The following is a 22,178-nucleotide window of genomic DNA, read 5'->3' as shown; positions in this document are numbered from 1 at the left end:
ATGAAACAGATCCCGCAACTACTTTCTTATTCTAGAACTTATTTACCGATGAAACAGATCACGCAACTACTTTCTTATTCTAGAACTTATTTATCGATGACATAGACCTCGCAACCACTTTCTAATTTTAGGACTAATTTATCGATAACAAAGACCCTGCATTTACTTTCTAGGATTTATTAACCGATGACACAGACATCTCTACCAACAAGCTGAAACAAAATTGGGAGAAAATACTGCAAACATTTCAACATGTTACTAGTATATTTAAAAATGTACAGTAACAAACAACGTACATGTACTCGACATATCTCACGTAGAAATAATCCTTTACATTGTCATTGACCTAGCAATTAATTTCCTTATCGCCGAGATAAGATCACGATTTGGTAAGGTACAAGGCTGAAACTAAAAGTAAGATACAGGACAACAAAAACAATGAAGACTGTATTGTCAATTTTTATTATATTAGGATTGAATGGCGTATCGTTGGTAAGTCATTTCTTTGGTTTGTTAAAAAATACAGTTTTTCAATCACAAAGTTTAGTTTATATTTTGCTTTTGTGTCTGTCACTTTCAAATACACATTATAATCATTAAACCAATTAATGTGAAATCTTAATGAAATATTTAAAACGAGAATAACATCAACAAAGATGTCAGTACCCGTGTCCACTTTGAAGAGATCAGGATCAGGATCAAATGTTTCATTTTCTTTGTGAATCTAGGTGATATGTGATCGTATTTTTGTGACATTAAATGGCACATTAACTAAATGTTCAACAAATACTGATTTGCAAAGAAACACTTCTGATTTGGGATAAATTTGAGGAATAACAATGCAAGTCCAAAAATAACCGGATCAAAATAAGCATCGAAATTAGGATCAAGATCAATATTTGGTTCAGCTGTAAAATGCCCATAGCCTATCAAGTAACAATAGATTTATTCTAAAATTTCGTAAGCATGCTGTTTTGTGTCAATTCTTATCAAGTTAATATTTAATATTTAACCTATGATGATAATGAATGGAAAATAATTGAGTTTTTAATTTTGATCCTTTTGATCTTGATCTGGTACTTGAATGGCCTGTTTTCATGTCTATTACAGACTATAGCGTTAGCTTCCTTTTCCAAATTTAATGAATAGTTTTGTAATAAAACAGGCGATACCTGCATTAGGACACGGTGCTCTGGCAGGCTATTGCGACACCAGTGACCAATGTGACGTAGGCGAATGTTGCAGGAGTTTCAATCAACCAAGGGGAAAGAGGGTAGTTCTTGATCATATAGACTACAACCTGATGCGATATGCCCACGGTAGTTGCCAGAAAATGGGAACACAAGGAGAACGTATGGCTACTTATCGTAACGACTTAAACATTTAAGACATTTAATTTGCCATTCGGAACTTCTCGGCTTTTATCTATCCGAATTTTGACGGAAAGGGCCGAGAAAAATCTGTTTTTGCTAAATGTTACATTTAAACTTAATACCTAATGGAATATACAAATACATTAAATGGCATAGAAAGATAAAGAAGTTTCAAGAGTTCGCTACACTTTATACAGTTTGTAATTATATACACACATATTGACTATATTTTAAACATATATTTCCATGTTTGTTGAAAAATAACTGAGGTAAAAGTTTGGCAACCCTGAAAAAAGAAAGCTGTTAAAGAATCAACATAAGTCTGAGGTAATATCTGGTATGCAGAAAATACTGGATAGTGTCTAACACCAACGCTGTAGCCTGATTGCCAGATAACATATGTTTAAACATAATTAAAATTATTTTTTTCCATTATATTTTCTACTCTATTACAAACTATCATGGACAATAGCAACATTTTGTATGTTAAAATATATGGTTTGTAAAGAACAATATTAACCGTATATCGATCATATATTCATTTACATAGGATGCATCGTTGACGAGTTGAAAACTGGAACTGTTGGCTTACACTATGACTGCCCATGTGCAAGTGGCTTCGTATGTAACGGGACTGGAACAACTGTCATCAACAAGGGAGAATCGGGTATGAACTTAATCATACTTGCTGTAGATTTGACCCCTGTCTTACACACTGTGATAAATTTACCTATAGCTTGACAGAAACACTCTTTATCTTGGCCAGAAACAAATGGTTCTATTGATATACATTGTTGTATTAATATGTTGCATGGCAAGTCGACAGTAGTGCCAAAGTCTACAGATTATTACAATATATGCTTCTTATAAGGAGTGAAATCTACAATTAAAATTAGAAATGCATTATTGTGAGGTACGAGGTTTTTTTATCAAGTAGTTCACACTTTTGAAATCCTCTTGTTTCTTTTTCATCTGTATGTGTATTCATTTATAGTTTTCGTTGATAATCAATACTTTATACACTTATGGGCTATTGGCGCTAATAACTTATTGCTTCTACCTAATTTTAGGCGTCTGTGTGTCTGCAAAGATAGCAAAAGCAACTCTGAATCAGCCATGTTCTTCCGGTGCCGACTGCGCAGACTCAGAATGCTGTGTCAGTAACGTTCGACCAATCGGAAAACGTTCGTTACATGGACATTGCTCCAGCATGGGAACTGTTGGTTCTGGTAATGCTTTATTAAAATATCTTTAAAATATAGTCAATATATAAAATCGATGCTTTAATTCAAACGTGCGATCAAGTAAGTGCAAAATGTTTTATATCTTAGTTTAACAGGTGGTATAATAACAAAAAGTAATAAAGTTGTATTTTTTCATTCAACCTTTGCCAGTCGGTTGCAAATCTGGTCCATGCTCCGGATGGGTGCGGGGTAGCCTGGGAAATGAGCCAAAAGTTTACTTTCCCTTTTTGCCTAAACTGCCGGCAGTTTTTGTTCTGGCGCAAAAATAGAGTAATGTCAAACACGCTGGGCTGGGTGAGTAAGCGGGGGAATTAGCATCTGCTCTTTCAGCAGAATAGGTTCATTACCAGACCCGGAATTTGATAATCCATATTTTCACCTGGGTTGGAGAGGCATTAATATTGACTATATTGTGCATGTAAACAAAGGTGTTCTTTATTGTGAATAAATAATTATGTATAGAATAGAAGAAAAAACTATCGAACATTTTGACATAAATATTTTTCCACATTGAATATCCAATCTTAATTATTTAAGCATACACTAATACAATAATATCATTTAAGAGCTGCTTCAAATATGTCTCTCGCAACTTTTCGTCCCTTTCATCAAACTCCCCACAGCGGTTACTTCCCCTGATCAGTAGCAAAAGCGTGACGTAACGGGCGAGGGTAAAGATGGTTATCGGTAACCGCCGAGATGTTCCGAAAAACCAATCGGAACGGAATCGGCATTATCCGAAGACTGACGGAGAGGGCCGGAAAGTTGCGATTGCTTTGACTACTTAAGCCGTTGCAGGTCGTGAGGACAAGTTCATCAACATTTTCATGCAAAAAAAGGTATTATTAATGGGAATTGAAGAATCTCACACATTTAGAATGAACAAAAATTAATCAGATATATTTAACGTACCAATTCAGGATGTCTTGTGAAAATGGGATCTGGAAAACCAAGTGACACTGTATTCTCTTGCCCGTGCTTATCTGGACTGACATGCCATGGTATTGGAATGTACGAAGTACCCCTCGGTGAAATCGGAAAGTAAGTTTCTCTACAACATTCAATTTGATATCTATCACTTACAAGTTAATGTATGATTACACGTATATGTAATAAATAAGAAATCATAATTATCGGTTGACAGCACAGGTAGTTAACGTATCCAAGGAAATTTATAAATTTACATAATTTAATAAATAAATCAAATAATCATAGTAAAATAGAGAAAAAAGGAATTCCCTAAAGAAAATCCAAAATGTTGCACGCTCGGTTTGATTGAGCCTGCACATGTTCATGGACGGTATTGTCAGGTGCGAACTACCGTCCACGCCTAAAGTTGGATAGAGAAGCGATGGGTCGTTCTAAATGAATTATACAGGTCAAGTTATATACATACAGTTCCATTGCTACAAATACGATTATAAATATTTTTCTAAAATGTTATTGTTTCTTTCTTTTTTTTCAGATGTGTGATTTAATCTCTAGAATATCAGCTTTACTTTAGATAATGAGTTGACAGAAACAAATAAACTTTGCTTATAAATACCATTGAATATTAAAAAAGATACACAAACTTTAATAGCTTCGTTTTGTTTTTCATTCCTAAATGCATGAAAGTGTGACTAAACGAAATGTCAAGTTGTCCGATTAAAATCACAATTATTATAAATTTCTAAAAATAATAAGCATAGCCTTTTAGCAATGAATTTTTGAGGTCAAAAGATGAACTTTATACTTATAAAATGGAAATAGTCACGAAAGAGTCAAAATTTTAATTAAAAAAGATGATCGTATTCATGGAGTACTTTACCTAATTTTCTTGTATAAAAATATTTTGAAATTGTATACATGCAATCCATATGTCGTCGCACAGTCACTTCTAACACGCCTGCCTTCTTGCGTGTATGTGGTCTTACGGTCACTTTCAACACGCCGGCCTTGTTGCGTGTATGTGATCGAACGGTCACTTCCAACACGCCGGCTTTGTTGCGTGTATACATGTGCTCGCACGGTCACTTCCAACACGTCGGCCTTCTTGCGTGTATGTGGTCGCACGGTCACTTCCAACACGCCGGCCTTCTAACGTGTATGTGGTCGCACGGTCACTACCAACACGCCGGCCTTCTTGCGTGTATTAGGTAGCACAGTCACTTCCAACACGTCGGCCTTCTTGCGTGTATGTGGTCGCACGGTCACTTCCAACACGCCGGCCTTCTTGCGTGTATGTGGTCGCACGGTCACTTCCGACACGCCGACCTTCTTGCATGTATGTGGTCGTACAGTCGCTTCTAACACGCCGGCCTTCTTGCGTGTATGTGGTCGCACGGTCACTTCCAAGACGCCGGCCTTCTTGCGTGTATGTGGTCGCACGGCCACTTCCAACACGCCGGCCTTGTTGCGTGTGCGGGTCGCACGGTCACTTCCAACACGCCGGCCTTGTTGCGTGTATGTGGTCGCATGGTCACTTCCAACACGCCGGCCTTCTTGCGTGTATGTGGTCGCACGGCCAGTTCCAACAAGCCTGCCTTCTTGCGTGTATGTGGTCGCACGGTCACTTCCAACATGCCGGCCTTCTTGCATGTATGTGGTCGCACGGCCACTTCCAACACGCCGGCCTTCTTGCGTGTATGTGGTCGCACGGCCACTTCCAACACGCCGGCCTTCTTGCGTGTATGTGGTCGCACGATCACTTCCAACACGCCGGCTTTGTTGCGTGTATGTGGTCTTACGGCCAAGATTTGTCATCTTTACAATGAACAGTTTACGTCATGAATCATTTCTCATGAATAAAATTCTCTAAAAACTTCATACCATGACAATTTCTTAGTGGCAAATGTGCACTGTGCATTTTTTACTGCAGTACAACATATTTTCTGATAAGGTACTAGTATGTTATAAACAGATTTTTTTCTATAAATATATGACTTATTTTCATCCTGCGATATAAAAATTATCATATTTCTTATCACTCGATGAAAATAAATCCCGTATTAATACAAAAAACTTGAATATTCTCTATATACTTCTCACTAATCACTACTTACACCGTGAATACTTCTCACTGAACACTACTTACACCATGAATACTTCTCACTGAACACTTCTTACACCGTGAATACTTCTCACTGAACACTACTTACACCGTGAATACTTCTCACTGAACACTTCTTACACCATGAATACTTCTCACTGAACACTACTTACACCATGAATACTTCTCACTGAACACTACTTACACCGTGAATACTTCTCACTGAACATTACTAACACCGTGAATACTTCTTACTGAGCACTACTTACACCGTTAATACCTATAACTGAACACTACTTACACCATCACTACTTCTCACTGAACACTACTTTCATCAGCCTGTGCAAATTTTGTTCGGGTATATGGAAGCATAGAATCTACTATAAATATAGATTAAAATGATACTCAAGGCTTTAGAATTATATCTTATAACATTATAAAGACAGTTAAAGCATACGTGTATTTCTTTGATACATTGCAGGCCATAGTTTTAAGCGATTTACACTTAGGCTGTTACACCAATTACAATTGTGACGTAGGGAAATGCTGTAGGAGTTTCAATAAAACAAGGGAAGAGATATTTAATCAAAGCCAAACCCATATGCATGACCATCCAGGATGGTATGACTGGTGTCCGCCTGTTTACGGTATTTGCGAGAAAATAGGAGCAGAAGGAGAAAGTATGAAAACTCATATTGTCCAACATTTTAATGAAAACAAAGTATGTGTTTCTATCTACTTAATTGTTATTCTGTTTTTTGCTTAGTAAACTTTATGCCTTATTTTGTGGGTTTTTTTCATGTATCGCACACATAATTTACATCATCTACATTAAATGTCGTATAATACGCTCAAAATACGTTTAATTTTTCACCCGTTAAAGGCACTATATATTTAATTATTAATAAAGGATGCATCGTTGACGAGGTAGAAACAGGAATTAAGGACCTGTACTATGACTGTCCATGTGCAAGTGGCTTAGTATGTAACGGGACTGGCATAGATGTTATCGATAGAGGAGAACTGGGTTTGAACTCTGTTTTTTCACGTTTTATCTTGTTCTTAACAAATTGCTAATAACATTTTAACGGTCAACTTTCAACCTCATTTTCTGTTTTGAGCATGCCATAGTAAACTAAGTTATTTTATTCAATTGTTTCTTATTTGATAAATGTTTGTTTGGGAAAATACGGTACGTAAAATAAGAAATATACGATAATTAGCTCTGACAGCTTATTGGTTATTTTAGGTGTCTGTGTGCCTGTAGAGATATTAAAAACAACTGTGAATCAGTCATGTTCTTCCGGTGACGACTGCGCAGACTTAGAGTGTTGTGTCAGTAACGATCGACCAATCGGAGAACAGTCTTTACATGGACATTGCTCCAGTATGGGAAACGTTGGTTCTGGTATTACACTTAAGAATAAGTTCGTCCGGTACGCGATTGAATAAGAGCATGATTTAAAAAATCCAAGTTTAACAGGGAGTACGGTTACAAATGAAATAAATGCTAAGTTGTAATTTAGATCGAACAGTGTATTTATATTTTGACCGACATATTTCATTGAATACCAAATCTTTATCAATGAATGACACTGACACTATAGTATTATTTACGTGCCTTTGTTAATATCTTCATAACAATAAATACCAAAACTTTTTGTCTCCTTTAAATCAATCGCAACTCCTTTTCGTCAAACTTTGGACAAGGTCGGCGCAATGTGCAAATGACTGCATCCAATCGCAACTTATCTTCAAGCCGTTGCAGGAAGTGCGTACAATTGCCTTGCCAAACACATACAAAACATGTGTTCTTTCTCTGGAATTAAGGTTTCTCACATATTCAAACTGGTCATATCATGGACGCGATAAGGACAGTTGTATGCGACATATTTCATGTAACTTTTCAGAATGTCCTGTAGAAATGGGTTCTGGGAAACCAAACGACACTGTACTCTCTTGTCCATGCTTATCTGGATTGAAATGCAATGGTACTGGAATGGACGAAATGGACGATGTACCACTGGATGAAATGGGAAAGTAAGTTATTATAGAAGATTTAATAATAACAAAATCAGTACTTATATTCATAATTTAATGTACACGTTTCGTGTATGTAACAAATAATCAACCTTATGAAAGTTTGTATAATGTACAATGTCACAATTCATTGTCTTTCATTTATTTCCATCAAGACCATAATTATATATCAATACAGATATACTAAGAAAATAAAAGAGATTGCAAAATATATAACAATGGCAAATGCAAAAATCAAAATACATTTTAAACAACCGATCAGCTGTAAATACGATTATTATTTCTTATTTTTTTAGATTCTTTTTTAAACTTTTTTTTCAGATGTGTAACTGCATGAAATATCCGGTCGACTACAGAAAAAGAGTTGAAATCAATTTTCTAAAATCAAATAAACTTCATTTCTTCATATCATTCATTATCATTTGTTTAAGATATGCTAACTAACTTCCATGTCACATCGACACTTTTTAGATTATATGTTGTCCCTTCAAGTATTTTTCGTGCAAGAGTGGACACCTAATTAGAATGACGGAGGTCAAATAAGCTACTAGTATCTGGATATCTACCTCACAGAAAGAAACAAAAAGTCAGTGGTAGGATTTAAACCCATAGTGCTTAGAAGCCAGTGGTTCAATGTTAGCGATCGTAATCATTCGAGCAGGGATACTTTTCCTTTGCTATAGTTGCATTTTAACGAATCACTAACGTTTAAATTAATAATTACGTTTTTATGATAACTTACATTTAACTTATTATAAATAATTCATGTTTATAGAACGTGTTTTTGTTGCATACCCTTTAGAGAAGCTGGTGTCAAACAATGTAACATCGTGGCATATTATAGTAAATGTTCATGTAAAAAGTAATGGTATGAACAAAGTATTCAAAGAGATCGCTCTGCATATGTAGAAAATAAAAAACTTAATAACCTGTAAATTGGTTGACCAATATGTTAATGAACTTTTAAGAATGACGTCGATTAACTTGTAAATGAGGAAGTGAGAAAATGACCTATTTATGGGGTTAAAGTTTGCGTAAAATATCTTTGACAATATTTTATGAATTCAACCACAAAAATGATAATGCTACAATGTTCTTATATATGAATAAACCAATACAATGTATAAAGATAATTATCTATAATGAAGACAATTAGATCAAACACAAGTCTAAACGTAAAAGGAAAATTCAAATAAATCAATGTTTAATGACCTTGCTTTGAAATAACATTCAGCAAAATGATTTTCTTTTATTGTTTTTTGTTTCTTGTTGTTTTTTATTTTATCTAAAAACTTTAAAAACATTTCCATATAATATTGGATATTATATAAGAAGTACAATTTAGGAAAAGGTTTACCTAGCTGTAATAAACTATTATAACATAATTTTACTCACAATATGTATCTTTTAATGTCTGACAAAAAAGGTAAAAGTTTGTTATAAAGCGTTTAATAAAATGAGAATTATATTTCTTATGAACATGGTATAGATTCATATCATTAAGTTCGTGTAGGAAGATTCCATGAGTGTTTATATATGGGCACGTTGGTTACTCATCATATAAGCAAAATGAGTTGTAATCCTTTGCAGACTGGAAACGTTCATAGTAGGCTTTGCAAATCTTTGTACCAGACCAGAAGCGTGTTGTCCGTTACATCTACAAAGACATGTTATCTATATATGTTTTTTTTATTTCGAAAAACGAAAAAAGGATAACATTCAAAAACTATGCAGACGATATTTTTAAAGAGGGCAATTACCCCGCAAATTTCGTAAATTTAAGCATGGCTTCGACACATACTTATATTACAAATCAGTTTCAAAATCAAAATTCATCATAACTTTGCGATTCATTTTCTCATATAATTTTATGTTAGACGCTAATAAGAACAAAAACAAAAACAAAACAAAATTCAAACAGCTCCTGGATGAGCGACGTGGTCCCAGGCTGAGTCAATTACGTACTTATCGTATTAGATATACGCCATTTATTTAAGGAAACACAATTGGGGACAGTTAAATTGACTGTCAGAATTTGTCAAATGTAGGCCCTCTCAGTGGAAGAAAAGGTAGTGCTAAGCCTTATTGAAGACAAACCTTCAAATTGAATATGATTAAAATGTTTAAAGAGGTCTTCTCTTTTAACCCTGGTTTATAAACTTTCTTTATTTCCGACTTGCTATTTTTGTAATTTGTTTGGTTATTTTTCCTTATTTCATACCATAAATATGGGATTTGTCATACATGTTAGCAAATCCTAAGTATTTTGGAGAGACAACAGAATAGAGTAAACAGAAGACCAAAGAAGTGTATTATGTTGCCAGCGTGGAGATAAGTTGTTGTTTGTGGTGTTGATGTTGTTTTATTTACTACATTTGTATATCTCAGGTCACCGCAAAACCTTCGAATTCGGTTTACATAACAACAGACCTCTAAAAGCCGAGTTTTGTGTTTTAAAAAGCAATGTGTAGTTCAAAACATATATTCTTTTATATATTTATTATTCTTTTCTGATCTTTTCATCAGACCCTTCTGAGCTATTGATCCAAATTTGTTTTGATTCAAATATTCAATTATGCCATCAAATTCTTAAACAAGTACAACTTCTCTTGTGTAACGTGTTTCTAGTATAAGCAGTATTATATAAATCATGGAAACATATTAGAATATCCCAAAGGAACAAATAACAATGAGCCGCGTCACGACAAAACCAACATTAAGCATTTGCGACCAGCATGGATCCAGCCCAGCCTGCGCATCCGCACAGTCTGATCAGGATTTCCAGCTCTATTACAAGTAGAGAAACTGATAGCGAACAGCATGGATCCTGATCAGACTGCGCGGATGCGCAGGCTGGTCCGAATCCATGCTGGTCGCATACGCATTATGTTGGTTTTGTCGTGACGCGGCTCATATATACTTAGAAAACATTAAACTAAAGAGAGAGGATTTTACATATATACTTTAGATGTTGTGGTAAAATATTTTATGCGGAAATGAATGACATTTTTTTTTTTATTTTGCAAAATACTAGCTTTTAGTTTGAACGAGTAAATAGGTATATATTTTTTGCGGTTAATACATATATGGAGAGACATTTGCAGGTAAGTTCTTAATTTAATATACTAAATAAAAAGTTATATTTTTCATTATATAATATTGTACTTGTGTAATAGATCAAACTCTTATAATGGACTGTCCGACTGTTTCTAATGTAAGCTCCTATTCACTTTAAAATGCATTTTATTAATCTATGTATTTTATTGTTCATTGCACATAAAAGTACTATATTAGGGTACAGTTTGAAAAAGCAAAGCAAAATTGAAAAGCTCAGGCCATCGCCAAGTGTTTTTAAAAAGGTTTAAGTATACATATATCAATATCGTCCACTGTTTTAATTGTCTATAAGATACATGTTTGACTATATTACTAAGAAATTATTTCTAATTTATTTAACTCTTTTATTCTGCTGCCTTCATTTATTTATTTATTTATTAATGTATATATTTTTGAATTTCGTGTGTACAGTTTCATTTTGTAATTTGAATACTTAACCAATTGTTTCAACTGTGTCCTACTGAGTAAGGCCTATTTTGTTATACTGTTCTAAGGAACTAATCTGGTATATTTTGGTATGTCGCGTTTTTATATTGTATATATGTTTTGTCTGACACTCTGGCATCATATTAATGGATTAAACGCCGCGCCATGACAAAACCAACATAGTGCGTTTGCGACCAGAAGGATCCAGACCAGCCTGCGCATCCGCGCAGTCTGATCAGGATCCATTCTGTTTGCTGTCAGTTTCTTTAGTTGTAAAAGGGTTTGTTGCGCGGATGCGCAGGCTGGTCTGGATCCATGCTGGTCGCAAACGCACTATGTTGGTTTTGTCATGGCGTGGCTCAATTATCTTATTTTCTAGGTATCATATCAGACATGAGGTTACATCTACGGTCAGTGGTTGGTGTTGCATTTGTTCTTGTTCTCTTCATAATCCTGGCATACCAAGCTCAAAACTTACACGACGAATCGCAAATCAGGAGTAAGTCTAACATATTTAAAGGGACTCCACTGAGGTTTAAAAGCCAAAAAAACATAACATTTGAATTTCTTACATAAATGAGCTGGGACACTTTAAACAGAAATATATGCAAAGATAGCTAAGAAATATACTTTAAAATAAGTAAAAAATCGTATATTTATGCTTTTCTTAGCCCGATTTGAGTGAAAAGTGTTTAAACGCTTTTAATTTTGGGTCACTTTTTATCATTTGAATAATTATTGTGGAAAAACGAAAAGCGCGAATGATCTGAAATTTTGAACAAAGATTAGTGGTTTAAACCTACATCAAATGGTACATTTATCTGGAAAAAAATATTTTCAGTCCCATCATGTCAAAAAAAAACTTTATAAGTTTAGATATGTACAATGTACAGTGTAAGTGCTATCTTTAGGACACTGGCACTGATATTCTTTTAATTTAATCTGTGCTTATGGACTAAACATCGGCTTGCATTTTATACTGCATTCATCGAATAAAGTCTGTAACACGTTCAGCTTTGCTCATTTCTGTTTTAAATTATATTTCGTGTTCTTTTAATTTTTCTTATTATATTTTTTTTTTGTAAATGGTTATTGTTTAGTAGAGTAACGTGCTGTCTTATGTCTATATTAATTTTATTTAATCCAAATTAAAGCATTTTACAATGTTTTGAGAACAATATCAATTTCTACCATCAAAACAAAATGTTTTAAAAAGTTTAAAGATAAGAAACATGACTTCATATTCGCATTTCAAACTTTGATCGGATCGTTTGATTGGTGCTCTTCTAGGTCTGTGTGACAGAAAAGTGGCAAGTTGCATGGAGTGGCACGGGGTGACGGTTGCTACGTCCCATATCCGTTTCTTCTCCTGATTGATAATTTATCTCCTAGTTCCATTAATTTCATTCTGCACATTTTCTATATACCCTGCTTTTAAATATTATACATGTAATACTAAAGACGGTATAATGTTCAAATTAAGTCCCTTATTTTTATATTCTTTCTCCAGATTCATGCTAATTTTCATGAAAATTTTAAAAATGTATCTAAAAGTATTTTTTAGTGAAATAACCAAAAGGAAGCAGTTTACACATTATCAATGGCACTTACAACCCATGTAAATTACTAAAATGAGTATAAAATATGCAAAAATAGTCATTACTGCGTTAGTAACGCAGTAGAAATATAGTTATAAATACTGAACAATTAGTCATTATTCGCACATGACATGCTGATTATTACTTAAATCTTGAACATTTTTATGTTTCCTAAAATTTTAGTACATTTTTCTAAAGTTTGATTTTATTGAAATATTTTCGCTCATCTGGAGGCATGCAGCTTTAATGTAAAATTTATTTGCACAGTTAAAATACATTACGTATACAGTATCATTTTAATTACTTTTAAAGATAGTTTTTCCACATAATCTACTGAAAACATATTGTTCATTTCAGTAAAAAGAAACCAAGAGAAAGAAAAGCGCACTAAAAGTACACACAATGCGAATAGAATACACACAGTTGATCAGCCAATGGACGAATCGCTTTTAAATAACGTTAAACAAATCGCGAAGCCTGTACCATTGCGAGCTCCTCAAACCGAAGAAACGCCGGAACATAAACCTCTTCAAGAGACAGAAATCGCCACAGCAACCCCTAGACAAGAATCTGAAGAGCAGAACGTTGAGCAAACTACAAAATCATGGGACTTTATGTTAGAAAAATATCAGGCTTTCCAACCAGCAGACGAAATTGAGTTTCCTACAAAGGAAGGTCCTCCTAGAATCCCCCATATTATACATCAAGCATGGCATAATGAATTGGTCATTTCAAATTTTTCTAAATACATCAATACGTTCACTAAACACAATCCTAAGTGGGAGTATAGATTCTGGACACACGAATCTGGGCGGCGCCTCATAGCGGAGAGGCACCCATATTTGCTAGAGAAGTTTGACAATTTCCCGATGATGGATGTGAAGAAAATAGATTTTATAAAGTACGTAGCTATATATGAATTCGGCGGTCTATATTCTGACATAGATGTTAAAAATTTACGTCCACTAGATATTGCCACGACGAAATATGCTTGTATTCTACCAACGGAGCCGTTTGAACATACAGCATTTATGTTCCAACAGCCAGTTGTCATAAATGTCGGAATTTTCATGTGTAGACCGAAGCATCCCTTCTTCAAATTAGTTCTTCAGACTTTAAATTCAACTGAAATAAAAGCTCATCCTTTACGAACAACGGGCTCTCTGTATCTTACTAATATGTATTCTGCGTATAATAATATAACGTTTGAAGACATGCAAAAGCCGAAAGTGGACAATGATACCAACACGCCATATTTCTACAAAGGTACAAGACCAGTGGAGCATGACGATTCTATTTATATCCCAAACAGCCAATACTTCCTTGACACTATTGATCACATTATGCTCATTGACTTCCAAAATGAAACCATGCCCGTCTATTGTAAAAAATTACGGCAATTACACGACCTTGACAATCTGCTAATGATGAGCAAATATACAATTCGAGGCTGCACGGAGTATCACCGTCGTGAACTGATCAGGAAAAATAAGAAATTTACATTTACCCGTCATTATTGGTATCACATGTGGACAATGGACGATGGATGGATATTTTCTTTGCCGAAATTACATATAAGAGAAATCGTTCCATATTATAATACATATTGATACTTATGCAGTTTATTGTCTTTTCATAATAATAAGCAAACATATGGTTGTATGTCGTACGTGAAGTTTGGCAGTTTTGTTCCCAGAGCACATAGTTGAAGAGTGCCAAACAATATACATTCATAATCTGCATGGAGCAAAAAAAATATATAAAAAAATATAATAGACGGTCTAGATTTTATTTTCCTCCTATACCATTTGAAAAACATGTATTTCCTTATTATAAGCTTTCGGGAAAAAAGATAATAAAAAAATATAAGGGTCTCATGGAATATTGATATGTTGTTCAAATGCGTTCTCTTGTTAATTAAAGTCTTTATTATCATTTAAAAACCTGGTTTGAAAAAGCAATCCAGCAAACTTCCGGAAATGTTTTACCAATAAAGCTTGAAAATCGACATATGATCTTTTTTATGTTTGTATGACATAACTTCAAAGAATATACAAAACCAAAAACCAAAAAGAAGCTTAAAGCTCAAATTGTGCAAATACCAAAATTCCAAATTTGTTAAAACTTATGTTCACGGTCTCCTAAGAAAACGCCTCATTAACTGATAATTACACAGAAAATCAAGAAATTAATTCATAAACATGAAGATCTATGTAAAAAGAAGTTTCTTATAACAATGAGTCCTGTTCAAATATAAATTGGATACATCACACAATAATAAATTGAAATATAATATGTGGCCCTTTAAAGAAACCAAATTTTTTTTTATATCACGAGCAAGAATGGAAAACAATAAATGGTCTGGTGTCTAATATGATTGGTGAATTTCAGACATTATGAATAACAAAAAGTACAGGAAATTTGTATTTGCAAAATATGGAAGAATAAGAAGAATAAGGTGGAAGAGAAGAAGAAAATGATGATAATGATGATTATGAAGTTTTATCGTGCAATAAATCAAGCAAGATCTATCATCATTAATTCAATAAAACATAAGAGCTGCCTAAAAAAAGCCAAAATATTTTATGAAAATCAAACTTGAGAAAATTGTACTAAGATTTTTAGGAAAAGTAAAAAATATAGAAGATTCAAGTCATATTTTGAATAAATATATTTAAACCAAGTCATAATTTAGATGTTATGTGCGATTAATTACAGATTGTGCAGAATATCACCAAATTTCTACTGAGTTCCTATTTTTGCTTATTTTGACATTTTTTTGACATGTCAGCTATCTTAGTCCATGGGTATAATGTCAGGGAAGGAAACTGGCATTAGTAATTAGTCTATGTATGAGACAAGATATACATGTATAAAAATATTTTTGTACAAAAGACCGCCAGATGTTGCTGCCATGTAAAGTACATAGATGACATACATTTAATTCCAATAGTGGAGACTACCAAGAGGTATGAAATGAGTATACATGTGTTTATGTGCGTGTGTCTTAAAAGATAATTGACAGAACTATATGTCATTTATCAAAGTTTTAGGTCATGTGCACGCCGTACTACCGGCACAAGTGATGGCAGATCACTGCAGTGACCAAATGTATAACCTACCTGTACCGAGCGGTAAATTTCAGCTATCTGCCATCACTGCAGTGATCTGCCATCACTGGCGCCCGCAATACGGTGTGATGTAGCATCACGCAAAAAGATAAAAATATGGTTTGTATTGACAATAAGGACCGTATGATCACAAAATATTCCTCTTGAGCACTTAAGTGAGAAAACAGAATATATTATGATTATTATTAAAATCTTACTGGTCTTTAGCAAAAATCATGTGGGATTTTCACCCTTATTTTTGTTTATTTCGCAAAAATTTAGCTTTGAAAATTAAGCAGACGGCATTTAGCAGGCGACAATTTTCTCAGATTAAAACGAAGAGTCCTTTACTAGTTTGTTTTCTGTCTTTTTTCTTGTTTTTATAAGTGACTATTAAACATGTTATGTCAACATTCAGCCTGAAGTCTGAATGTTTAAAATTTCGCTTTTCCTTTGAATAAGACGTCATTTTTTTCGATATTAAGGCCTATAAAATCAGGCCCTCCATTTCGTAGAAAAGGTAAAGAAGATGTGTGGCGCGAATAATGTACATCAATAATTTGACTACTTATTTCAATATTTGTCGTAGCTATAAATGTATGCGGTTAATTTGAGGCAAAAGTCACAATTATGTACGTAAACCCGGAAAATAATTTTAATTTCTATACTTTATTGAAAATGTTTTATTTAGATCTAACATTAAATTGTTAGCCGATAATATTATTATTCTTTTTTCAGGCTTTAAGCGGAACTGAAACGCCAATATACAATGGCGTCTTTTAAAAGAACTGCACTGTGGACATGCGCATGTTTTCCTCTTGGACTGATGTTTCTGTATTGGTATCAGCAAGTTCTTGAAATTAAAGGTAAGGTTACAACAATATTACCTTCTTTAAAACTTTTCTCTACACATTTTCAGTAATAAAAGATAAATGTTTGAGGGTGAATCATTTACTGAAAGTCTTGTTTTGCTATCCTTAAATTGCTTCGCTCTTTTCGTCTGCTGCTCTTTGTTCGGTGGTGCCCAACTGAGTGCCTTTCCAATGGTCCTGTATGACTGTATTTTCCCGAGGACTGAGTTCTGTTAAATTTTCTCTGCCATGTCAATTTTGTTTTCGTATTTGTTAAAAATAATAAATAAGTACATTTGTATGTGTCTAAATGAGAAATAACAGTGGATAAACTTGTGTCAATGCGTTGGAAATCTAACAATACATTTATTTCAGCTATACATCAGCTAGACGATACACTACAGGGAGATAAGGCAGAAATCTTCCCGAGAAATCTTACAAATAACATGATCAAAGGAGACTCATTGTCGAAAGCAGAAGGTCAAAACATTTCCAGGAAGCAAAGCAAAGTGACTGAACTTGATTCATACAAAGAAAAGCACATGTCGGAGATGGAAAGAATCTTGTTGAAGTATGTTCCAATGCAACCGGCAGACGAGATGGAGTTTCCCTCAACAGACGCTCGCGAGCCTCGTATACCTCACATCATCCATCAGATATGGTGTGACGAGAATATTCCAGAACCATATCGAGGCTTTATAGAAACATTCATTAATCAAAATCCAAAATGGCAGTACCGATTCTGGACGTATGAATCCGGACGAAAACTCATTAAAGACCGATTTTCTTACATATTACCTGCATTCGACCTATTTAAAAAGTGTGATGCAACTCATTTTGATATGATAAAATACGCGGTTCTCTACGAGTTCGGTGGAGTTTACACGGACTTTGATATGGAAAATATACGCCCACTGGATATAGCTACATATAAATACGCTTGTATGATACCCATGAAACCCTACGAAGAATGGGTAATGATTCATTCACTTAAAGACGATTTATTTTTATCTTTAGACGACTATCAACCACCTCCACAGCTGACTACGGATATAATGCTTTGCCGACCTAAGCATCCATTCTTTAAACTTTTGCTCTCAAATCTACTGCCAGCGGCCCCAACAACGGAACGTGACCCTGATCAAATTAGTGGAGCAAGTTATGTTATGGAGACTTATATTGCATACAATGGACTTACGTTTGAAAATGTGACAAACCACGACACGAATCATCCTAGTAACACGCCTAATTTTTATCAAGGTACACGCAAGGAGGACGACATTGACGCCGTTTATATTCCAAACTCTCAGTACTTTTATGACAGCGTGGATCCCATTTATGTTAATGATGGAAAATTGAATAAGTGTTGGAAATTTGACGAAATAGAGCAAATGCCGGGCCAGATTAAACACGCATGCGCGGAATATGAACGCCGTAGGACCGTAAGGGAAAATCGAAAATATACGTTTACAGTACACCATAATCATCATTCAAAAATGTATGACTTCGATCGTTGGGTAAACTCATTAGAGAAAATAAATATAATACAGGTTGTGCCGGGACGCATTTTATATAATTAAAGATTACTTAAACATAGATTATCATTGAAAAACACAAAACACTGCATTTTGCACTGAATAAAGAAGTCTTCAACCCGCTTGCCCCTTACTACTGTGAGTTCGAATCCCACCAGGAACTTTTGATATTTCATATGAGGTCGGTGATTCTACTGCCTTAATTAATGCACGTAGCACCCGAGGTATTCGTCAACCAGTAAAGCTATGTACAGAAAGTCGTTATATGACATTACTGATTAAACACAATCAATAGATATGTATTTTACAGAAAATCTGCATGTTTTATCTGTTCTTTATTTCGTCTCTTTGTACAGTTTCAACATGAAATAATTACAACTTCTGAACAGAATTAAAAACAGCTTTATGATACTATATTGGGAAATCTCATAGCTATTGCTTAAGTTAATTCGCAACGAAACCGGGCCAACTGTAACATCACAGTGGGCTTCTGAAAATAGTGTTTTAACGAAAATGCGAATAATTGCCGCACCGGCCAACATCAATGTCACGCCAGAGTCATGTGCTTTATATTGTCGTTGTGCTTTATATTGTCGTTAAGGGGAGCCTCCAAACTATTGCATTAGCCAATCCCCAACAAAATCGGAGCCATGCAATTGTAACTTCATGGTATAGGTTTAGGAATATGATTTTTTTCCCCGACAAGAAGTCGAGTTTATTTAAAGACGGAACAAATCGCCGCATGGCTAAAGCCCATGACCAGTGCTACTGTTTATGAAGTAATTAAAATAATTTAGTAAATTTTCAGTAATATACTCGTATTCCAGGTGTTAACTAACATTAAATTATTTCACATTTGCAACATGTACATGTTTTATACTATTATTAAATTGTCAAGCTTTTATGCTTAGTATTTTGTTACGTCTAAGCTGTTAGCCCACTAAAGTATGTACATGTACTGTACATGTATTTTTTATGTTATCTCATAGTATATTTTTTCTTAAATTTCAATACTTTTTATTCATGTCTTAGCAAATAGCACTAAATGTTGTTCGTTTTATTCAGATTTGTTTTATTTTAATAAATGGTCTTTGTTTTTATCGGTAAATAGCTTACAATGTATTAGTTATACATGTATTTCTTATTATTTGTAAACCTATTTAAAATAAAGCTTCCTGTATTTTGTATCTTGTATGACACGCGGGGTCCTGTTGGCCTTTTTTCTTAGTCTATCACAATGCGCCTTATAGTGCCATAAATGGGAGCTTCGAGACTAATGAATGAAACAACCTGCAACGGGATTAGACAAATGGATAGCTCATTGGTGGGCTTTGAAATACCATGTTATTGTTTTTTATTTGAATAATCATGCTGTTGTTTTTAATACATATTAGGGCTCTGAATGATCATGTTGTTGTATTTAAATACTTGTAATTTATGTAGTGGCAAACAAAAATCGTGGTCGTAATCAAGACAAAACCAACATTTATATAAATTGAAGTCTATTATTATGAGTGCGCAATTTAGTCAGATGAGGATTTGCTACGACGAAGTCATCAATCAAACTGTCATGTTTAGTTACAGTCGCCTGAAGTCATTTACGAGTGGCAAATTGTACAGAAAATTTACACAACTTCTTTAAAATTCTAGCCCTACCACTACCTGGACGCGCGCGCGTGTCTGTGCGTGTGTGCGCGCGTGCGTTTTGTTTTCATCGTTTTCCTGTTTGTGGACAAAATCTTATACTTTGATGAATTGATTCTTGCTTTTGGTGGCATTTTTGTAAACAACACTTATTGCACAAGAATCGCTCAGTCACTGGTGTAACTGGTGTTCTGCAACGTTAATTAATAGAGCCATGAACGCTGTATTATCAACGTAAACATTGCATATTTCGTTGAACTGGGTCACAGACGTTTTATCATCAAATACATGGTCTGTAATAGGGAATATTTGAAATAAGTTGTTGCGTATAAAACAACTGTCTAGCCTATATGGTGGAGGAAGAAGACCTCATGTTCCTCTTAATGAAAATTTCAGGGAGGAGCAGCCACTGTACAATATGTTTTTACATGCAAAAGGTCAGACAAAATTCTAACAATCTGCAGTCTGGGGCAGTGACCTGAACAACTTGAATAGAGGTACTGACTGCTTCCTGAAGGTCCATTTGGTCTACCTTAAAGTCTTGTCTAAAGAAATGACATGTCCAAGTGTGAGGACAATCCATTAAGAAATATAAAAATTATGACGAATGTTATAGTTTGTGGATAGGCAGTGATAGCAACGGCAACATGGCTGTAGTAATAACTTGAATCATTCCTTCAAAAAAGTCAAGCTGAAAATAGACCAATCAATGATTTTATAACAGTTTAGATACACAACCTATATCATTAAACAAGAGGGCCATGATGGCCCTGAGGTCGCTCACCTGTATATAGGCCCCAGGAGCAGGGCCAGTTTAAACCCCAGGGCTTTTATTTGAACAAACTTGGAAGACACTCATTAGAAGATGTTTACTATGTTAAGTTGTTACTACACACATATAATGAAAAACAATGATTTCTCCCCCCCCCCGCAGGGCCAATTTTCACCCCCGAGGGCTTTTATTTGAACAAACTTGGTAGACACCCATAGAAGATGTTTCATGCTAAACATCTAAGCTCATTGGGTTTTTTAAAAAAAGATTTTTAAAGTTTTTACTATACACATACAGTTAAAAACAATGACACCCCTGGGGCATGGCTGCCAGTTTTTACCCCAGGGCTTTTATTTGAACAAACTTTGTCAACACTTACTAGAAGATGTTTCATGCTTAATATCTAAACTCTAGCTATTTGGTTTTTTTTCAAAGAAGATTTTTAAGTTTTTGCTATACACATATCAGGAAAATCAATGACCACCGGGGTGGGGCCAATTTTGACCCAAGGGCTTTTATTTGAACAAACTTTGTAGACTCTCACTAGAACATGTTTCATGCTTAATATCTAAACTCTAGCTATTTGGGTTTTTTCAAAGAAGATTTTTTAAGTTTTTGCTATACACATATAAGGAAAATCAATGACCGGGCGGGGCCAATTTTGACCCTAGGGCTTTTATTTGAACAAACTTGGTAGAAACCCATTAAAACATGTTTCATGCTAAATATCTTAGCTCTAGCTATTTGAGTTCTTTAAAAGAAGATATTTTAAGTTTTTACTATATGCATATACTAGGGAAAATCAATGACCCCCCTGGGGCGGGGCCAATTTTGACCCCAGGGCTTTTATTTGAACAAACTTGGTAGACACCCATTTGAACATGTTTCATGCTAAATATCTTAGCTCTAGCTCTTTGAGTTCTTTAAAAGAAGATTTTTAAAGTTTTTACTATATGCATATAGGGAAAATCAATGACCCCCTGGGGCGGGGCCAATTTTGACCTGAGGTCTTTTATTTGAACAAACTTGGTATACACTCATTAGAAGATGTTTCATGCTGAATATCTTAGCTTAAGCTCTTTGGGTTCTTTAAAAGAAGATTTTTTAAGCGTTTACTATATGCATATAGGGAAAATCAATGACCCCCTGGGGCGGAGCCAATTTTGACCCCAGGGATTTTGTTTGAATAAACTTGGTAGACACTCACTAGAAGATGTTTTATGCCAAATATCTAAAATCTGAGTGTAGGACAAAAGCCCCCCCCCCCCCCCCCCGGACGAAAGCCCCCCCATCTAAAAATGACAAGGTGGACAAAAGCCCCCCCATGAAATTTACACATAGGACAAAAGCCCCCCCCCCACCATCAAAAATACAGGTAGGACAAAAGCCCCCCCCCCCCCCATCTTTTTCAACATGCACAGGTGCTCAAATTCATCA

The 22,178-nt window shown here is 34.7% G+C and overlaps 5 protein-coding genes across 5 annotated transcripts; 4 read left to right on the top strand and 1 right to left on the bottom strand.

Annotated features, from left to right (window-relative positions):
* Positions 1-334: 334 nt before the first annotated feature.
* LOC132748709 (uncharacterized) lies at positions 335-4,196 on the top strand. Its single transcript, XM_060738323.1, has 6 exons — positions 335-492; positions 1,166-1,352; positions 1,924-2,040; positions 2,444-2,602; positions 3,538-3,658; positions 4,083-4,196. The coding sequence occupies exons 1-6, from the start codon at positions 439-441 to the stop codon at positions 4,093-4,095; spliced, it is 651 nt and encodes a 216-aa protein (XP_060594306.1). The 5' UTR covers positions 335-438; the 3' UTR covers positions 4,096-4,196.
* A 500-nt stretch (positions 4,197-4,696) lies between these two features.
* LOC132748729 (uncharacterized) lies at positions 4,697-5,362 on the bottom strand. Its single transcript, XM_060738348.1, has one exon. The coding sequence runs from the start codon at positions 5,360-5,362 to the stop codon at positions 4,697-4,699; it is 666 nt and encodes a 221-aa protein (XP_060594331.1).
* A 786-nt stretch (positions 5,363-6,148) lies between these two features.
* On the top strand, positions 6,149-8,094 carry LOC132748708 (uncharacterized). Its single transcript, XM_060738322.1, has 5 exons — positions 6,149-6,328; positions 6,559-6,675; positions 6,898-7,056; positions 7,559-7,688; positions 8,010-8,094. Exons 1-5 carry the CDS (start codon positions 6,250-6,252, stop codon positions 8,023-8,025), a joined length of 501 nt encoding a protein of 166 aa, XP_060594305.1. The 5' UTR covers positions 6,149-6,249; the 3' UTR covers positions 8,026-8,094.
* Positions 8,095-11,583: 3,489 nt separating this feature from the next.
* Positions 11,584-14,655, top strand: LOC132748707 (uncharacterized). Its single transcript, XM_060738321.1, has 2 exons — positions 11,584-11,730; positions 13,187-14,655. Exons 1-2 carry the CDS (start codon positions 11,625-11,627, stop codon positions 14,437-14,439), a joined length of 1,359 nt encoding a protein of 452 aa, XP_060594304.1. The 5' UTR covers positions 11,584-11,624; the 3' UTR covers positions 14,440-14,655.
* Positions 14,656-16,602: 1,947 nt separating this feature from the next.
* LOC132748706 (uncharacterized) lies at positions 16,603-18,899 on the top strand. The gene is made up of 2 exons (XM_060738320.1): positions 16,603-16,805; positions 17,166-18,899. Exons 1-2 carry the CDS (start codon positions 16,709-16,711, stop codon positions 18,368-18,370), a joined length of 1,302 nt encoding a protein of 433 aa, XP_060594303.1. The 5' UTR covers positions 16,603-16,708; the 3' UTR covers positions 18,371-18,899.
* Positions 18,900-22,178: the final 3,279 nt, after the last annotated feature.

Source organism: Ruditapes philippinarum, unplaced genomic scaffold (assembly GCF_026571515.1).
Source record: "Ruditapes philippinarum isolate M1 unplaced genomic scaffold, ASM2657151v2 ctg58_1_1_1_1, whole genome shotgun sequence".
In the NCBI taxonomy this organism is placed as follows: Eukaryota; Metazoa; Mollusca; class Bivalvia; order Venerida; family Veneridae; genus Ruditapes; species Ruditapes philippinarum.
The sequence above is the reverse complement of the archived record's forward strand: the minus strand, read 5'-3'. Positions and strand labels throughout refer to the sequence as shown.